The sequence below is a fragment of the Durio zibethinus genome, chromosome 27, assembly GCF_047325235.1.
Source record: "Durio zibethinus cultivar Kanyao isolate XHJ-2024 chromosome 27, ASM4732523v1, whole genome shotgun sequence".
Classification (NCBI taxonomy): domain Eukaryota; kingdom Viridiplantae; phylum Streptophyta; class Magnoliopsida; order Malvales; family Malvaceae; genus Durio; species Durio zibethinus.
The window spans coordinates 11176089-11195362 of NC_143188.1; the positions used below are offsets into that span (position 1 = coordinate 11176089).

General features: G+C 31.7%; 1 protein-coding gene across 2 annotated transcripts; it reads left to right on the forward strand.

Annotated features, from left to right (window-relative positions):
- Positions 1–13027: 13027 nt before the first annotated feature.
- Positions 13028–15642, forward strand: LOC111280176 (FKBP-like peptidyl-prolyl cis-trans isomerase family protein). Of its 2 annotated transcripts, none has more exons than XM_089756285.1 (7): positions 13028–13314; positions 13532–13797; positions 14182–14265; positions 14758–14807; positions 14909–14957; positions 15100–15174; positions 15360–15642. In XM_089756285.1, exons 1-7 carry the CDS (start codon positions 13278–13280, stop codon positions 15381–15383), a joined length of 585 nt encoding a protein of 194 aa, XP_089612411.1. In that variant the 5' UTR covers positions 13028–13277; the 3' UTR covers positions 15384–15642. The 2 variants fall into 2 exon arrangements, with proteins under 2 accessions (XP_089612411.1, XP_022723099.2); XM_022867364.2 differs by having other exon boundaries at positions 13030–13314; positions 15422–15642.
- Positions 15643–19274: the final 3632 nt, after the last annotated feature.

Consider the following 19274-nt stretch of genomic DNA (forward strand, 5'->3'; position numbering starts at 1 on the left):
GTGTGAAGCGTTCAGGGTTTGACTTTAAATATAAGCTGATGGCGTGGAGACAAAGCCTATCAAACCCGTGGGTGCGTGCATCAGCACGTGATCATCTCTACGACTCTACTTACCTAACAAACCCAAAATATAGCATCTGGGAAATCCAAGATCTCGAATATACCTCTTTTTAATGGGCCCAGTCCAGTCCCTCGTCACGTTCTTCGGTTTGGTCTGACTTGAACCGGGGTTTTCGTTGAAACTTTAAAACTTAGATTCGGTTTAAAATTTTATTTTTAATTTTAATTTTAAAATTTTTGTTAAATATTTTTTGGCTAGATTATTTTTAAAATTTTAATAATATTTTTATACTAGCAGGTCGAAATAAATTTTTAATAAATAAATTACAACAACTATTAAGCAAACTTTTAAAGATATCAACCAAGTTTCATCGTATCCATGAATGCCTCTGTTGAACCTTTTTTTTTTATTACCTACTAAAAATTAAGCTTAGCAACTCCCGATTGAAACCTTCCAGCCCATTATATAATTTATTTTAAATTATATGTTTAAAAAATAATAATATAATTATTACATAAACACAATATATATAAATCAATCGCTTATTTTATTTAATTTATTCTAAATCACAAGATAATTGATATCATATATAATTATAAGAAATTATATAATTTATTATAAATAATACATTAACATATATATATATGTATCCATGATAATTAAAAATATATAATTTATTTTAAATCATAATCCAAATTATAAGAAATTTTATAAGAAACATAATATATATAATTTATACTAGTGTTGATATTAAAAATATATATTAATTTGATATTTTCAATCATTTTAATGAGTTATTATTTGTATTATATTTATTATTTGTATTAAATTAATTTTTTTATAAAAATTATATTTAATTTAGTCTTAAATTATTTTGAATTAATTTTTTTATACCATTCCAATTTTGAATCAATTTAAAGTTGAATTATTTCAATTTCAATTTATTTTGAGTTTGGTTTGGCCAATCTAATTTCAGGTTGATTTGAATTTGAATTATTTTAATTCAATTTGTTTTCAATTTGGGGATGATGGTTGGGGTTGTTGACTTTTTATGGTCAAATCAGATTAGGCAAATTTGGATTTGAGTAAGTTGGATGAATTTTTTAAGTTTGGACCAAAATTAACAGATATGTCTAGCACAATTCAATTTGTGCATTTAATTTATGTTTATTATTAAAATATTAAAAATGTTTTTCTACTATTATTTTGATTTTGAAATTATATTTTACGATTAAATAAAAACATATTATTTAGTAATATAATAAATCTCGAAAGAGTTTGAGCCTTAAAATTTATGCGCACAATCTGATCCTAATTGAAGACTTCCAAAAGCTCAACAAGTAACCTGACTCGTGAACACTACCAAAATAATTTTTTGTTTTGATTCAATTTTATTTGAAGTACTTGATATTCTTCATAAGCAAGCTATTAATATTTGTAAGTTGCAATGTTAATTTTACTTGTACATATGCTTTTATAAAATAATTTTTTATTCTTTTAGACAAGAAAATGTGTTATTTTTTTTAAAGAACAAGAAAATGTGTTAATTATTAAATTTGAAACTATTTTTATGAAAATAAATGTGAAACTATTAATTATATATATGCTTTAACTTTATGTTATTATCACAAATGAAATTAATAAAATAACACATTTTAATTTTTAATTATTTTTTATTTTTTAAGTGTATCCTAAAAAATATATAACATCGTGATAGTTTCGATTGTAAAATTAAAAAATGTATAGTTTCTTTTATTTTAATTGAGTGCTGTACATCTAATTAAATTTTTATCTTTAAGCTTATTTATCAAATTAGGTGATATCTATCATTAAATATTGTTTGGAATAAATGTTAATTAACCCAATGGGATGTTAGAGCCCCATAAATTAAGCAAGTTAATATAAATTAATAGATTGAATTTTAATAAACTAAATAACTAAGAAGTTGAGTTCTCTCAAATAACTCCACCCCATTGGAAGATTTAATCCGAATCAACCAAGGCAAATAGATCATTGATTGCAATTAAATTAAGATTTTATTTGAAAGTGCGATAAAAACCAGCGTTTCACATGCTGGAGTGTCAAAACGGCATTAAACCAAATTAAGTGTGATGAAACCCTTTTCAAAGAGTTGGAATATCAAGTTTTAAATCGTGCTGGAGTGCCAAAATGACAGTAGACCTATATAAGGATGCTTTTGATGAGTTCAAAGGATAGTTGCCAATTCAATTGCAAATTCATCAAATTGCTTTAGCAAAGAAAATATGATTTTTTATGCGTTGGAGTGATTCCATCAAAGTCACTATCTTGTTTTCAACTACAGTGGTTAACAATTGGAGAAGATTTTTCTTTTCATATTTCTTTAATTGAATTGTCATAAAAACTGTTACCGATATTTTATGATTATAAAGGCATTATAAACTTTTTATTTTAGAAAGTGATTAGTAATTTTGTCATTTTAACTTGAACTTACCTGAAATCTTAAGATTTATGTCAACTCACCCACCTCAACTTTTCACTTGAAGGCACAAGGAAATACTGACTTGTCACTCAAAATTGGATTGTTATGTATTAGATCTGGTCAAGTCAATAACTTCAGCCTTAGATCCGCTACTCAGAGTGAGTCACCCAAGCTCAATACTTTCATCCTACAGGTATAAATAGCCTCCTCACCAAGGTAATTTCATTCAATTTTCTTCTCTCTTTTCTTAAGATTTTTCTTTTTCTTTTTTTTTTCTGGCACTAACTTTAACGTAATAGCACAAATGCTAGAGAAACCTGCCATCTTTGCTTTTAATTGACCTTTAACCTTACGATTTCAAATTCTTGCCCTTGTCAAAACAACTCGACAGACATTTTTGGTGCACCAGGTAAGGTTCATTTGTTTGTCTAGTTAAGTTAATCATGGCTCCCAAGAAGAGAGTTGAAACCTAATAATGAAACATTTTGAAACTCTCACCTAATATTTATAGTCATTAAAGGAACTGATCATAAATCTAACTAGCCCACAGACATCAAAAAAACCAAACCTTATAATCTCAATAAACCAACCAATACAAGAGGTGCCAACCTACAATGATAGTGCTACTTCGTCAGCCCTTGAAGATGATAAGACCCCTTAAAAGCTATTACCGAACAAACATTCAAACACAAACCACCCAAAACTCTAAACAGGCTATCTCAGAACCATAACCTAATAGAGAGTTGAAGGCCAAAATAGAGGAATAAAGAAAGAGCTCAAAAACATAGTCTCCAACTTTAATGACGAGCTCAAATTTTTGGAAACATAATTGTTTATGAGCTCAAGTTCTTAGAAACATCATTGTTTACCGAGGACATCAACCAATCTCTACCACTAAAGGGATTCAAAATGCCCACTCTTAAAACTTATGATGGTATCACTGATCTCTTTGACCACGTTAAGCTTTATAGAACTAACATGTTAATATAGGGAGTCGATAAGCCTTTCATTTGTAAGGGAGTTGCTACAACTCTTAAAAAGGTAACTCGATTACAGTCTACCAGCTTAGAACCTAGATCTATCTTAACTTTTAAACAAGTTATTTTTTTCTCCATTTCGTCAACAATTGACAAATGAAAAAGACTACACTAAGTTTAATGTCTATTTACCAAGGACAACATGAATCCTTGAAATAGTATATCACGTATTTTAACGTTAAAACTTTTCAAGTGAGAGACTTAGAACAAGCTACACACGTGACCGTTCTGACAATTGAGCTAAATGACAAGGAGTACTACTTTAAGCTCACTCTTTCTTTAAAACTCCTAAAGACTTTAGTCGACATGCTTCTGATTATCAAAAAGCACATTAATGTAAAAGTTATAGTGAGAAATAGCCTAGGTGAAATAGGGACATCCTTCCATTTCAACCATAAAAAGGAAAAGAAAGCAATAATCCTTTAAGAAAGAGATCTATTAAGTGATACCTTAAGGCAAAGAGCTCAAATAGAAAATATGATGACTACATTATAATAAATACCTCTTAAGAAATGATTTTGATACAAATAAAAAGAGACCTTAAGCTTAGATGGACTAAGCCACTAAGAGAGAATATTAGAAGAAATTAGACTAATAGTTGCGCTTTCCATAAGGATTATGGCCATAATACTAAGGACTGCATGGATTTTATGAATGAAATAGATATAATAAGAAAAAGTCAATTGAACAGATTTATAAATCATAAAAGATAGGGACAAAAAAAGAAAATTTCAGAGGCAGAGACAAAAGAGAGCAACAGAGGAGAAAATAAGATGAAAAAGAGAAAGACGATGATCGAGATAATACCAATCATAAAACTGGCTAGAATGATGAAAAAATTTATATGGATAATAGACCCATTGCAAAAATCATTAATGTAATAATATGCGAGATCTTGGAATCAGCCAAAAAAATGTTAACTAAGGAATAGTTATGGCTATTAGGTCCACGATCAAAAAGCAAAATAATTGAAAAGTTAGAGGATCTCTTTTAGCTCAAAATATTTAACAGGGATCTAATTCTCACATGATGATGCCATTGTCATATAGATTATGATGTATAATCAAGTTATAAAGAGGATATTATTTGATAATAGGAGCTCAACTGACATCCTCTACTGTTTCATAATGTTGAATATAAGAATCACTGAGGATATACTAAGGCCCTTCACCACCATTTTGATCAGCTTTGGAAATGAGTTGGTGTTAGTCAAAGGCACAACCAAGTTGTCAATCACATTAGGAACTGAGCCAAGGGCTGTCAATTCGATCATTGAGTTTATGGTAGTGGACAACCACTTAGCATATAATATGATTTTAGGATGACCAAGTCAATTTGCTATAAGATTTGTTGGCTCAACTTTTCACCTCAATATCAAATTCCCTATCCCCAATAGGATAATAAAAGTTCGAGGAAACTAGTACACATTAAGGTAATGCTCTATTACTACTATAAATAGGAGGACTGGGAAACAGACTATAAGCTCAGCTAAGGTCGAAAAGACCTAAGTCAAAGAGAGAACAGAGGTCAAGGTAATAGAAAGAGAAAAAAGAACATAAGGAAGAGTTGATGGTAACCAAGCCAAAAAGAAATGAAAATGCTCTTAAACTATACAAGTAATCTATAAATTGAACTCTTAAGCCAATCTCATGAATCAACTAAATTTATTCGAGCAAAGTTCATATTAGTATCTTAATGCATGAATCTATTTTTCTACCAATTGATCAAATGAATCAAATATGCAAAAATTCATGTCAAAAATTATCTTTTTTGTAGGAATCAATCTTGATCTAAATGAATAAAAAAATCATCGATTAAAGGCTTAAAACTTTCTCACCCGACCAAAACTAGTGGAAGACCTCATACTTGTGCCATTTTTTAAAAATAATCAAGAAAAATATATGTAAATAGGAGTCAAGCTTAACAAAAAAAAAATCGATACAATTGTTAAGAAATAATGTCAATTTGTTTGCATGAACCACATTATATATGTCTGGAATTTATCCTTCAATAATAATACATGGATTGAATACCGATCTGAACATGAAACTAGTTCAATAAAAAAAAATGTTTTACCCCTAAAAGATAGAAATCTATTGAGAAAGGTATTGACAAACTACTAATGACTGAGTTTATCAAGGAAGCATATTACCCTGAATGGATAGCCAATATAGCAATGATAAAGAAACATAATAGAAAATTAAAAATGTGTGTTTATTTTACCAACCTTAAAAAGGCTTATCTAAATTATGGTTTTCCTCTACCAAGTACAGATTGGTTAGTGGATGATAATGCCAAATACGATTTTGCTTATCTTTATAAATGCATACTAAGTTACAATCAGATCAAGATGCTGAAAGAGGATGAAAAAAATGGCTTTTGTAATTGAAAAGGGATTGTACTAATATTATTGTGAAAAGTAAGAGCTCGGATGAACATTTGAAAACTTGGAGGGGAAGAGATATAACAAAAAGCTTAACCTATGTAAATGCACCTTCTGGGTCATGTCAAGCAAATTTTTAGGGTATATGATTAACCAAAGGGTTATGAAAGCTAATCTAAAAAAAGTATAATCTAAAAAAAATCCAATTTAGATATGAATCTATTAACCTCAGTAAAAGATGTACAAAAATTGACAAGAAGGGTAGCTATACTAAACAGATTTCAGTTTAGGTCAACATATCAGTGTCTACCATTCTTTAAAATATTCAAAAATATCTCATAGTTTCAAAAAATGCTACAATGTCAACAAGCATTTGAATAGCTTAAAGAATTTCTCTCCTCATTTCCAATATTGTCAAAACTGAGGCTTGGCAAGGTATTATACCTTTATATTGTAACCAATGATCAAGCCATTAGCTCGATCTTAGTTAAGGAAGAAACAAAAAGGCAGAGATCATTGTATTTTATTAACAAAGTGTTAAAAAAAGTTGAGCTTAACTGCCATAGGATAGAACAGCTAGCCTATGTTATGGTGACATCAATCATAAAAGTAGCCACTAAGACAAATTTTGCAAAACCCAAACTATCAAGCAGGCTAATCAAATGGATAGTTGAGCTCAATGATTTGATTTACATATCCTACCCATGTTAGCACTTAAGTCATAGGTGCTAGCAAATTTTACTATTAAGTGAACCTCAAGTAAATATTAAAAATAGCCTAGCGTAATCAATTGCTAGAAAGAAGAAAAGATTTGGAAACTTTACATAGTTCGGTCGGTCACAAATGAAAGAAGTAGAGCTTGTTTTGATTTTTATCAGCCTAAAAAATATGTAATTTCAGCATGCGTCAAAGTTTCAATTTAAGGCTACAGACAATGAGTCAAAATATGAAGCACTGATTATATGCTTTAAGCTAATAGCTGACCTGGATGTAAAAAATCTCCTAGTCTATAGTGAGTCATAGTTGGTAGTTAGTCAGGTAAATTAAGAGTTTGAGGCCAAAGAAAAAAAAATAAAAAGGTACTTAGAGAAAGTAAAAACATACCTAATAATGTTAAAAAAGGTCGAGGTAAAAAGATATTGAGGTAAAAAAAAACCTTAGTCAATTTATTATCCAAGTTGGCATATAAGATTACAATAGATAGCTTTGCCTATGTCTTGATCAAAAAATTGCCTAAAAAAACACAAATGAAAAGTAGGTGAGGGAGATCAAAAAGGAAAAATCATAGATATCCTCAATCAAGGCATATTTGGTAATGAAAGAGCTACCCGAGGATAAACTTTAAGCAAAAGCATTAATTGAAAAAGCTCATTAGTACATCATTATTAATGGGAAGTTATATAGGAGATAATTCAGTTTGCCATATTTAAGGTATATAGATGAAGAAGAAGCAAAATATGTGCTTAAAAAGATCCATAGAGAAATTTGTGAAAATCACCTTGAACCTCAATTATTGGCGTATAAAATGTTAAGATAGGGTTATTGTTGGTCAACTATCAGAAAATATACAACTGACCTGGTGCGATAAATGTCAAAAGTTTGCTTACATTCAACACTTGCCCTTAGTTGAGTTGATTCTGATAATAAGCCTATGGCCCTTTATATAATAGAGACTAAATATGTTCGAATCATTCACCTCGGCCTCTGGGCAGAATAAGTTTGTACTAGTAGCTGTTGATTATTTCATTAAATGGCTAAAGACCAAGGCATTAATTACTACCATGGAATCTCAAGTTGAAAAGTTTGTATGAAAGAACATAATTTGTCGATTTAGTTATCTTGATCCATAATAACTGACAATGGAAAGCAATTGAAAATTCAAAGTTCAAGGAATAGTGTTCTAACCTTAGTATTAATCTAAAGTTCACCTTGGTTGCTTATCCATAATCTAATGACCAGGTCAAGGCAACTAACAAAACATACTCGAAGCTTTAAGAAAAAAATTAGATGACACTAAGGGAAAATGCATTGATGAGCTTTTTAGAATATTGTGGGCATTAAAGATCACTACCAAAGTTTTTACAGGAGAAACTCCTTTTAATTTGGCATTTGAAAGAGAAGTCACGGTGCCAGTTGAGATCAGCTTACCAATCTTTTGAATTGAACTAAGCAATGAAAAAAGGAATAAATAAGCCAAAGATGTAGATTTGACAAAGATAGTTGCTTATCAAAAAAAAAGATTTGTAACTATTACAACTAAAGGGTTTTGATGAAATGATATTAACAATGACGATTTGGTATTTAAAAAAGTTGAAACTTTCAGTATCAATGATCGAGGAAAAATATTGGCTTCAAATTGTGAAAGCCCATACATAGTTAAGGAAGCTGTTCAACTTGGAATTTAAAAACTATAAGATTTGAATGAAAATCCTATCCCGAGGATGTGGAATATAGATAATTTAAAAATTTATTATGAAGGCTTTGAATCCAAAGATATTTGTAAGCACTTGATTTACCTATAGAATCGAATTCAGAGGTGAATAAAATATAAAGTCTGAGTATCTGTAATACTCATTTTTATTAAATTTTGTTTAAAGTAAGAGTTAAATTGACTAATTATACCTTAACTATTTTGATTATATTTTTTTTTCTAAAGTAAAGAATAAGCCAAATTTATCCTTAACTCAATTTTTATGATTACAATGACTAAGCTAAAATGTATAGTTGAACATTAAATACTTATGCTAGATTGTGCATACCGAACTTAGAGATTGAAAGAAAAATTTTCATTAATAGTAATTGATAATTACAAATTACATAAAATTAAAAAGAAAGAAATAGATCAAGCCCCATCCTTAGGTTACACATTGGTGGCAAGTGCCTTAAGCTCACCAATATGACCTTCAACCTTAGTTTGAACATTCTCACTAGCTTTCTCAACTTTTTGGTCAATCCCGACCATAATAGTGACAACAACATTGATCTCCATGTCATCCTTATCCTGCTATTCTTTATTTTGGCCTCCTTCATCAGCCATGACTTTTTATGACCTCAAATTATTTATATTGATTATAGATCGAGGTCAGTGTAGTGCATTTTACCTCTTTCAACACTAAGTCAAAAGAGCCAAACATTTGGTCTCGAGTAAAATCAGTCTACATGTTATAAAAGTTATCAAATTGAAAGAAGTTGTCTAAAGCTCATTGCTTATCCTTTTTGAAAGCTTAAAGTTCACTCTTCAAGCATCTTACCTTAACCAAGGCTTTAGACAGCTTGAGGTCAAATTGTTATTGCAAAAACTCAATTATGGTTTTTTGGACTAACATGTTGTCAAGCTGCTACGTTAAACCCTTAACCTTTTTGTTGAGCTTTTCATTTGTTTTTGGTATTTGACATTAAAAAGCTTGAGTTTTTTTACAGATTCAGTGAAAGAGTTGAGCACCATGGAATAATTCTTCATATCCTAGTCAATCTTGATAAGGTGAGTAAGAGCCTTGTATAAATGCACTAGGGTCAAAATAATATTTTGAGAAGCAAATTGGGGGAGCTAACCAAAAACTGCACAAACAAAAGAAACCAAGCTCAGAAAAGAATCTTACAAAAATATATAAAATTAAATATTATAAAAGTTAATCTATAACTAACCTTTCTTAGCCATGGTAGCCCAGGTAATTTTCTTCATTGCCTTAGGATCTTTATAAGCATTCTTTGAAGAGTCAAATTCTAAGGTGATGGAAAGCCTTTTAGAGGATGGCAAAAGTTTAGTGGCATGTCCAATTGATGATAACTCCATCTTTAGACTCTTTTGTGGTGTCTGAGCTATAGGTTTTTGTTTAAGTTTTTTGCATTGCGACAAGACTTTTATCACCGACCTAACCAGGCTAAAGAGGTGGTGGATCGATGATTTTAATGCCCTAAAATGGGCCATCAAGCTAAAAAAGAGTTTTGCCCCATTTTTTTCATCTTAGATGTTGGATGAATTTGGTTATGTCAAAACCTATTGACTTTTGACTAGCCATATCTTCAACTGAAGGAAAAAACCAGCCTGGGAGTTAGAAAATATTAACATAAAAAATATTTATTGTGAGAAGTTAGTAAGAAAATTACCCAAGTATTTGACCTCTTTAAGAATATTAGGGAAGTCAACTCATTCACATCTGTTATTAATTTCTCATATTTAAGGAAATCATTTATTATGTCTTATGACCCGAGATCGTCTTAGGTTAAAAGGTCTATTTTAGCCTTTTTAAATAAGCTCAGCTCCTTATTTATTTCTCAAATTCATTTGACCTTTTCAATAAAGCAGAAGAGAACTTTTCACATTTTTATTGAGGTCGGGTAATTAACAAAAATCTTTTTTGAGGAACAAGCTATAATAGTACCAACTCTTATCATGTAGATGCCTCTTAACAACAAAAAATTTCTTAAAAGGACGTATGATTGGGAGAAGACTTGACTCTTTACAAAGAATAATAAAACTTATTATATACCAAAAAAAATTGAGTGCAAGTTGAATAATGGTCAAATTGTAGGCTAAGAAAAGTTTAACAATGAAAAAATAAAAAAAAAATCTAAGACCAACCAAATTGAGTCTTAGTAAACCTGTACCTTGTCAGATTATACTACACTGGTGACCTTATCTTGAAACATCAGCATTTTTAATTTATAACCTTCCAAAGGAAAGTCAAACTTATCTTTTATAGTAGCGACATGATAAATTAAATAAAGGTTAAGGTACTTCTTTGAGTATCTTGTCTTCCTTATCATATCTTTTGGGTTGACACCTAAGACACAATGAGTGTAGAAATAAATGAAGGCATAATCATTATTAGAACCTTCTACATTTCCATCACTTCACCTTCTTTCGCATCTTGGTTGGCAACTTTAACCTACTCAGAACACTAAACCTACCTAGTTTCAAAAGCTTCCTCGATAGTTTGTTTGGCTACTAAAGTCTTAAAAGGTCCTTGAGTTTGAGTAAGAACAAGGATTTCCATGACGTTAGAGGAAGACAAAGATGACCTATAAATAGAAGACTTATTTAAATCAAATGTTAACCTAGAATCAAAGTCTGAAATCGAACTAATAATGGTTTTAGCATTATGGAAGATCATTAAAGGTTTGATAAAAATAGGAGTTTGCTTAGAAGAGGTAATTGATAGAAGAACTAAGGAAGAAATAACCTAAAAAAAAAAAAAAGATAGTCAATTGGAAAAGTCGAGCTAACTACATTTTGGGGAACAAGAGATTTTAAAGGTCAAAATCTATTACCGCTAAGCGCTTATTCATCAAATGAAGAACCCTTTCAACCCTAGTTTGAGTATTTTCTTCAATTTTTTTTTAGCTCTTTGTTGACATAGGGTTCAACCAATAAGCAACTTGACTATAATATTTTTCTACAATAATAGAAGAAACTTCATCATTTAAAGGAACTTTTACCTTATCTTGGTCGAATTGGCCTTTTCTAACCTCTACCCTAAAGTTAGATAAATTTGAATAAAAAAACGTAGTTACTAAGAGACATACTAATAATGTAAAAAGAAACAAGAAAGGTCAGATAAAAAGAGTTGGAAAAGCTTGTGATCGACAAAAGATAGGTCAATACGAGAGCAAAAAAGCATAAATGTTGAAAAGTAAAGAAGTGAGGAACTCAAAGAGACTTTAAATGGCAAGTCACAAATCAAATGAATGGCCCAGACTGTGCCATATAATTGTTCACAAACTGAGAATGACCCTTTGGCTTTTTCGTTCAAATTCAAAGAACAAACCAAATTTTCAATTTTTGCCTAAATTTCTCTCTTTTTAGTTAAACACAAATTTAGATGAACCAATTGCTAATTCGCCTAAAACCTAAGTGTTACGTTAGTCACACTATACAAGCAACACAAAAAAAGACTTAAGGTCCGGACACCAACACCACTTAAGTAGGGATTTTATAAAAATTACATTACAATTACTATAAAGGTAGGCTCGCTTTTATAAGGATCACATCAAGATTGTTATAAAGACAGTTTTATCACCTCTACCACAAAAACTTTGAAAAAAATCCATGCTTAACTTATAGCTCAATTTTGCTAGTAATAAATCGACCAAGTCACCTTATCATTAGTCTGACACTTTAGATTACTTAATAGAAGGACAAACTATTAGGGGCATTTTATGGTCATAAGTGCATTATGAATTTTTTTTCTCCAAAAAGCAACTCATCAACAATACAAGTGCAACTTTGGCATTTTAGTATGAATTGACGTGCTGAGTCAACCTAAAGTCTCAAAACCCACGTCAGCTCGATTATATCAACTTTTCACCTAAAAGTACATGAAAATATTGACTTGTCATCTCCTAATTAGATTGTTGTCTATCAAATCTGGTCGAGTCAACAACATTAGCACTACATCTGTTACTTAGAGCTTGGGTCATCCAAGCCTTAAACTGTCATTTGCAAGTTTAAATAATTCATTCACATAAGGTAGATGCTTTAAATTCTTTTTCTCTTTTTAAGATTATTCTCTTTTCTTTCTTATCGAGTATTGATTTGAGCGTTAAACGTCGAAAAAACTTTTGATCTTTATTTTTAATCGACTTCAACTTTATGATTTCAAGTTTTTGCCCTTATTAAAACAATTTTGCACCAAGAGCAACCATTTTAACTAACCACACCTTTCATGGCTTTGACTTTCGAGTATTGTTCGATCTAAGCATAATCCATAAACTGAAAATTTACCTACAATTAATTTTTTGGGTTCTTTTTATTTTTTTTTCTTAAGATTTTAGAAAAGATATAAAAAAGGAAAAAAAAAAAAAAAACCTGAGTTTAGGGATTTGTTCGCGGATGTCCCTACGACAGTCAAAGTGGAAACAAGGTTTTTCAATAGGGAGTGAAACAACTGAACTGCGAAAACAAACTGAAACTGCCGTACGTAACTGGATTCTGATTGATCACTTGAACCGCTTCGCCCGCAAGCTGCACGTGACGAAATAGGTTGTTCATGGCATTTGTGTAATAAATGACTGCAACTCAGGTTAGTTTAGTGACAAGAATACAATTCTTAAAAAAATAAAAAAAAAATTTATATACACATAAAAACATATAACAAATTTGTCACTTCAATTTTTTTTTTTTTAGATTTACAAGTTTTTTGAAAGTTGAAACTGAAAAATAAAATATTTGTTAAGTCATTTATCTAATATTTATTTTCTTTTCTTGCTGGTAAATAATAAGTGGAGAAAATGTATTATCGGACAAGTCAGCAGCATAGATTTCGTTATCCACGCAAAACCATCAAAGAAAATCCTCCCTTCACTTCTCTCTTTCACAAACACAGAAACATCGAGCATGGCTTCTTCTCCTTCATATTTGCTGCTACCCGTCGGTAAGACCAACCCTTTCTTTTACTTTCTTCTACTTACTCTCCACTGAGTGCAATGAATTTAGAGGACGAAATGAGAATGGAGGATTTTCAATTTTATGTTTTTTTTTTTGGGGGTTTTCCGCCTTTCATGGTAGAAATCACTTATCTTTGATACAAGCCTACAACCTTGTTTGGGTGATTCAGCTTTTGAATTTTACACTGAATGCAACTGCGTTAGGTTTTGCATCTGGGAAGAGTCTGTCTGCCAGTCATCTGGTCCTCTCGAACGTCAGGGCTCAAGCTCCGATTGTTAGGTGCTTAAGTTGCAAGAGGACAAGAAAATACAGCAATGGACTGAATTTGGTTACGCGGAGGGATGTGATAGGGTTGCTTTTTGGAGCTTCAAGCATCTTGTTGAACTCGCCATATGCCAATGGTGCTGGCTTGCCTCCTGCAGAAAAGCCGAAACTATGCGATGATGCCTGTGAAAAAGAGCTTGAAAATGTATGGTGAGATTACATAGCCCCCTTATCTTCATGTTTTCCTCTTTCCTTTGGCAGCTAGTTGACTCATTTAACTATATCAAAAGTGTGATTTTTTCTTTGCATCTGTGAGACATTAGTGGTATATTAATCAAGAAATCTAACCTTGCTGAATCCGGAGTTTAGCTGAGTTCATGCAGCCACTTAAGAAGGGACACGACATTCAGCCAGTCTAGGTTCAAATCTCAGAAGATGAAAGAAAATCTGTGGTGATGATAAACTGATAATGTTGTAACTTAAACTATTGGATCTTAATTCAACTGACAAGAGTTTTGGCTTAACATTTGATGATTAAATTCCACAGATGGTACTGGTAGCTAATGTTTAATGCTTGTGTTTGATGAAGGTAGCTATGGTAACTACAGAATCTGGTTTACAATACAAGGATATTAAAGTTGGTGGAGGCCCCACTCCTCCGGTTGGTTTTCAGGTGTGTCAATTGTTCTCGTGCAAGCTGGCTCTTTTCCTGCTATTTGAAGAACCTGGAATCAGATTTGGCCCTCGTATGAACCGCTGAAGGTTTCTAATAAAAGGATTTCACTTTAATAGAGGGTGATCTAGTTTTAAAATTGAACTTGAATTTGAAGCTTAGCTCAAAAGGTTCATCCAGCTACTTTTGAGAGGTGACATCTAGCAAGTTTGGGATTTATATCCAATACTTGCAACCCTTTACCCATCCTGTAGGCTACATAGCCTCCTTTGTATAAAAAAATAAAATAAAATTGAACTTGACTTGTAGTCAAATTAAGAAATCCATGTCTAATAGAACATTACTTTAGGTCCATCAGTGCTTACTTAAGCAAGCTGTGTTTTGATCTTTTCAATTTTCATTATCTGGTTTAGTGTCTACCAGCATTCTGGTATGTAGTTGCACATGAATCCTGAGCTGTCTGTTGTGCCTTTGGCATCAATTTTATCTCAGGTGGCTGCCAATTATGTTGCCATGATTCCTTCCGGACAAATATTTGACAGGTAAGCATGTTAGGTTTGCATCCTAAGCTGTCTGGTGTTTTGAAGCGTAAGCTGAATTCTGATATTGGAATCCCCCTCCCCCTTCTCCAATGATTATGTAGTTCACTGGAGAAAGGTCAGCCCTATATATTTCGTGTTGGCTCTGGTCAGGTAACCTCTAGGAGTGTTTCATGATTGATTCTGATTATACACATTCTTGCCTAGAGTGCCATAATTCAATGAATTTTATCATAAAGTAAAGATCCTGCACTGCCCTCAGCGTTACTAATTATTTATCTAACGAGTAGAACAGGTGATCAAGGGCCTTGATGAGGGCATCTTGAGCATGAAAGTTGGAGGGAAGCGCAGACTTTATATTCCAGGACTGGTAAGCTAGTTTATAGATCAAAAATTTCAAGCAAGAATATTTTGTTCCTTGAAAGCAGAGTGCTTTAATTTGGCTAAATTAATTCATAATATATGCTTAGTTAAGTTTAGAAGTAGACAAGATCAGAGAGTTTAGGAAAACTGCCCTCTCCCTAACAAGTAATGATTCCTTGTTGCATGTCAAAGTGTATTCAAAATCACTACCCTTAGACCTGACATTCCTCGATTGATGAATTTTGCTGGGTCAGCTGGCATTCCCAAAGGGTCTATCTTCAGCTCCAGGGAGACCAAGGGTAGCTCCAAGTAGTCCAGTCGTTTTCGATGTGAGTTTGGAATACATACCTGGACTTGAAGATGAAGAGTGACAGAATTTCATTCTCTTTTTTGTATTTATTCCTTTACTTTATACTTCGATAATTGAGGGATTTGATAATTGAGGGAACCATAATAGAGGTTGCATTGATTCCAATTATTCATTTTTTTTTTCCAAAAAATTCCACAATCGTTATAGAAGAAGTTTGATTCTTTGAGTTGTCATCTAATGCCAGAAAGGTACACTCCATTTAATAAACCAGGCTCAGAAAGTTAGGATAGATTGACAAGGAAAACTTGCTAGTTAGAAAAGTGGAGAGAATCTGCACTGACGGTGGTGTTTCGGCCCCCCAAAACGAGGCTACAGCACAGAGCGAATAAATCCCACCACACTAGGGTTCATCACTGAAGGGGCACTTATAAATGCACTCTATATCGTGTAATCTACAATTGTAATCAGCTTCTCAAATATGGTGCATTAAAAACATCCGATTTAGTTTCTATTTCACAGTTGTATATTAAACTTTCTCTATACATGAATTCGTTGGGTTCAGCTACATAAACGATTCTCTTTCAAATTTAACCATTTTTGAGGCAAAATTTTACGTAGTTGCTGAGCAAGACTTACAGGCCAACTCAAATCTTGAGATCTATACATCTAAAATAAAAATAAATAAATTCCTCTCAGCAGCTCAAGCATGTATATCCACAACAGTTCTAGCTAACTCGCACCTTAGTTTTCACCTACATGCATAGTGCACAGATAATTGTAGATGACATCAAGTCTCAGCGGCATAACCAAACTACAACTATAAGTCACTGTCTAAATCTAGGCATGTATCTAGATATAGCGTTTTCCTGAATAAGGGAAGCATTTAGCATGTACGCATGCATATTATTATAGTTTAGGAACAGATTGTGATAATGAGAAAGATTAACAAGATATGGATGCAGTTGATAATTGAAAAATGAAACCTTAACATCAAGCCTCCCAAATTAGAGGAGATAGAATGAATCTGAACTTGAAAAAAATCTAAATTTAAATTCCAAACCTCAATCGACTAAAAAATTAAAGATCCAAAACCTGAAAAAACTCGAATCTAAGATCAATCCCATCAAAACTCGTAATAACCCGAAATTATACTAGATATGTAAATTTTAGTTACCAACTTCATTAAATATGTAAATTTTAGTTACCAACTTCATTCTAACCCGAGCATGTAGACAAACCTGACCAAAAGTTGATAAAACATGACCCAAAAACAGCTCAATTTGGTCAGAGCTTGAAATGATCTGAATGCGATATAACTTGAGCTCGAAACAATCAGAACCAACCTGTCAGTTCACCACCTCTACCACAAATCCCCCACCCCACACGAGAAAGGGCCATGGAGAAGCTATGGATTGTATTAAAAAACTCTTATTGACTAAATGCTGGTGGAATTTTGAGATGAGTACATTTCCAACTTGTAGAAAGGAATGGATGCTAAAAGTGCCTTAGGTACAGTGATATTGAATTAACTATTGTGAGATCATGACACTACACACTATAAAATTATCGGCTAAATGCTCAATTTAAACATGATTACTCAATTCAGGACTAAACGTATTTTTTTATATGAATAAGAATTAAAGTTATCGACTTATTACAATTTAGGACCTTTTCAAATCAAAATAAGATTATAAAAGAAGTTGGCAAAATATAACATAGTTAGCAAAAAAAATAAATCTGACAACTGGCTTGGGAAAATAATTAAATTTGACTGCTTACATGGCAAAAAAGAAAGTCAAATTTACTTGTTGAACTTATAAAAATGTAACCTTTTTCTTTTAAAAGAAAGCTTTAAAACCCATTTGGATAAAATTCATGAAAAAGATTAACTCCGTACATAAATGAAAAAACTCCACTCATGCATACGTAAACATGATATAGGGGTAAATGAATTATAGCAAGTAGATCGATACTATATGAATGTATGAAATTAAAGTTTATATATCTAATAGATCTGTATAGAGGATCATATAAAAAAGATGATTTTAGATCTAAGCAATTTGATGAATTATTTCTAAAAGTTCATATCAAAATAGTACTAGTTGCTAAGACTTTGGAAATAAAAAAAGTACAGTCAAAACATTTTGGTTATTCTCTCAATTCCAATAAAATGCAAATAGATCTACTATGTATGAGTTGAAGATCAGAATTATATGGATAGAATTTATAATGGGACCTGAAAAACAAGCAATTTCTGGGCCCTAATTATTTTTTTTTTCTTTGGTTCAGTAGGGTTTTTATTAGTTGGAACTTCTACTTATCTTGGTAGGAATTTGATATCTTTATTTCCATCTCAGCAAATAGTTTTTTTCCAACTCAACAAATAGTTTTTTTCCAGAAGGAATTGTAGTCTTTTCCATTTTACAAGCATATCCTAGTAGAATTCTATTCTCTTATCACAAGTCTTATGATATATTGTGATATATACATATATATATGATATACAAATCAACTTGAGCAAGGAATATCTATTTTGAATGATCCATAATCCATATCATTACTCACATTGAAATTCACAAAGTTTTCCTTTTAAAGATCCAATAAATTCCCATTCAAGACTTTTTATTTAATACTTTTTCGGGTTTTTTTTTTTTCATTTTCCTTTTTAATGGACATAGACCAAGTCATCTCTAATGCGTCGGTAATAGTCAGGATAAAAATGAGAAAATGCTAAGGCCACAACGGTTAATTGGTGGGGATGATGGTGATAAACATGAGTAAAAACACGCATAAGTCACAATCAAAGCCCTTTTACGGGGTAAAGGAAGAAAAAGGACAATGCAAAAAACTCCCCAAAAGTCTCAGCCCATCAAACTTTCATCTCTATGATAGATTCATTAAACCAATCTAAGGAAAGAGGACAACGCAAAAACCCCAAAACTCAAACAAAAGTACTACATAACTAACACTAGTCAATAACTAGTCATTGCAACCTATGATTAAGCAGTAGGTGGAGCTGGTATAGATGGCATTTGAAATAGACTGTTGTTGCCACCAACACCATTGTTTTGCATTGGTCTCAAAGCGAATATCATCACAAACAAGAAGGTCACCAGAAAAAGTATGATAGCATGCATAACAAGTCCATTTTTAGGTATTTTTCTGATAATTCCTAGTTGTTTGCAACCACTCATTCCTTGCATTTTTCGAGTATGATAGTTGTTTTCTGGTAATTCCTAACTTCTTTTTTGGGTCTTTTAATTGGCATGGAGTAAGAGATGGATTTTTAGACAGACATGCCAATTAGGTTTCGTTTTGGGGTTTTTGCTCAAGGAAGAGGAGAAAAGAGGAAGAAATGCCATTGCCAACGATGGTTCCTACTAGCATGGCAGCAGCAGCAAAGATGAAAGCTCCCTATAATGTTGAACATGATAATTTTGGTAGAGATGAATAGTGATCTAACTGTTAGAGAAGGGAAAGAAATTAAAGAGAGAAAAGAAAAAATGACACATCACCAATAAATAATATTTTTATTTGCCGCCTCAACAAATATGACATACAAATTAAATATCATTCTATTTAATTAAATATGGCATTCTATTTTATTCACTTATCTCATTCTGTTAGAAAAATTCTTAACAAATATGACATGCAAACTAAATATCATTCTATTTAACGGCGAGTGTTATTCACTTATCTCATTCCATTTCAGTTAGAAAAAAATTCTTAACAAATACTACATGCAAACTAAATATCATTCTATTTAACGGCGAGTGTTGTTCACTTAACTCATTCCG

What these genes read in the sequence shown, in the direction of transcription:
- LOC111280176 (XM_022867364.2), top strand. Translation starts at nt 13,278, where the DNA reads ATGGCTTCTTCTCCTTCATATTTGCTGCTACCCGTCG. An exon ending in ATATTTGCTGCTACCCGTCG is followed by an intron (nt 13,315 to 13,531) that starts GTAAGACCAACC and finishes CAACTGCGTTAG; the next exon opens with GTTTTGCATCTGGGAAGAGT. An exon ending in GTGAAAAAGAGCTTGAAAAT is followed by an intron (nt 13,798 to 14,181) that starts GTATGGTGAGAT and finishes TGTTTGATGAAG; the next exon opens with GTAGCTATGGTAACTACAGA.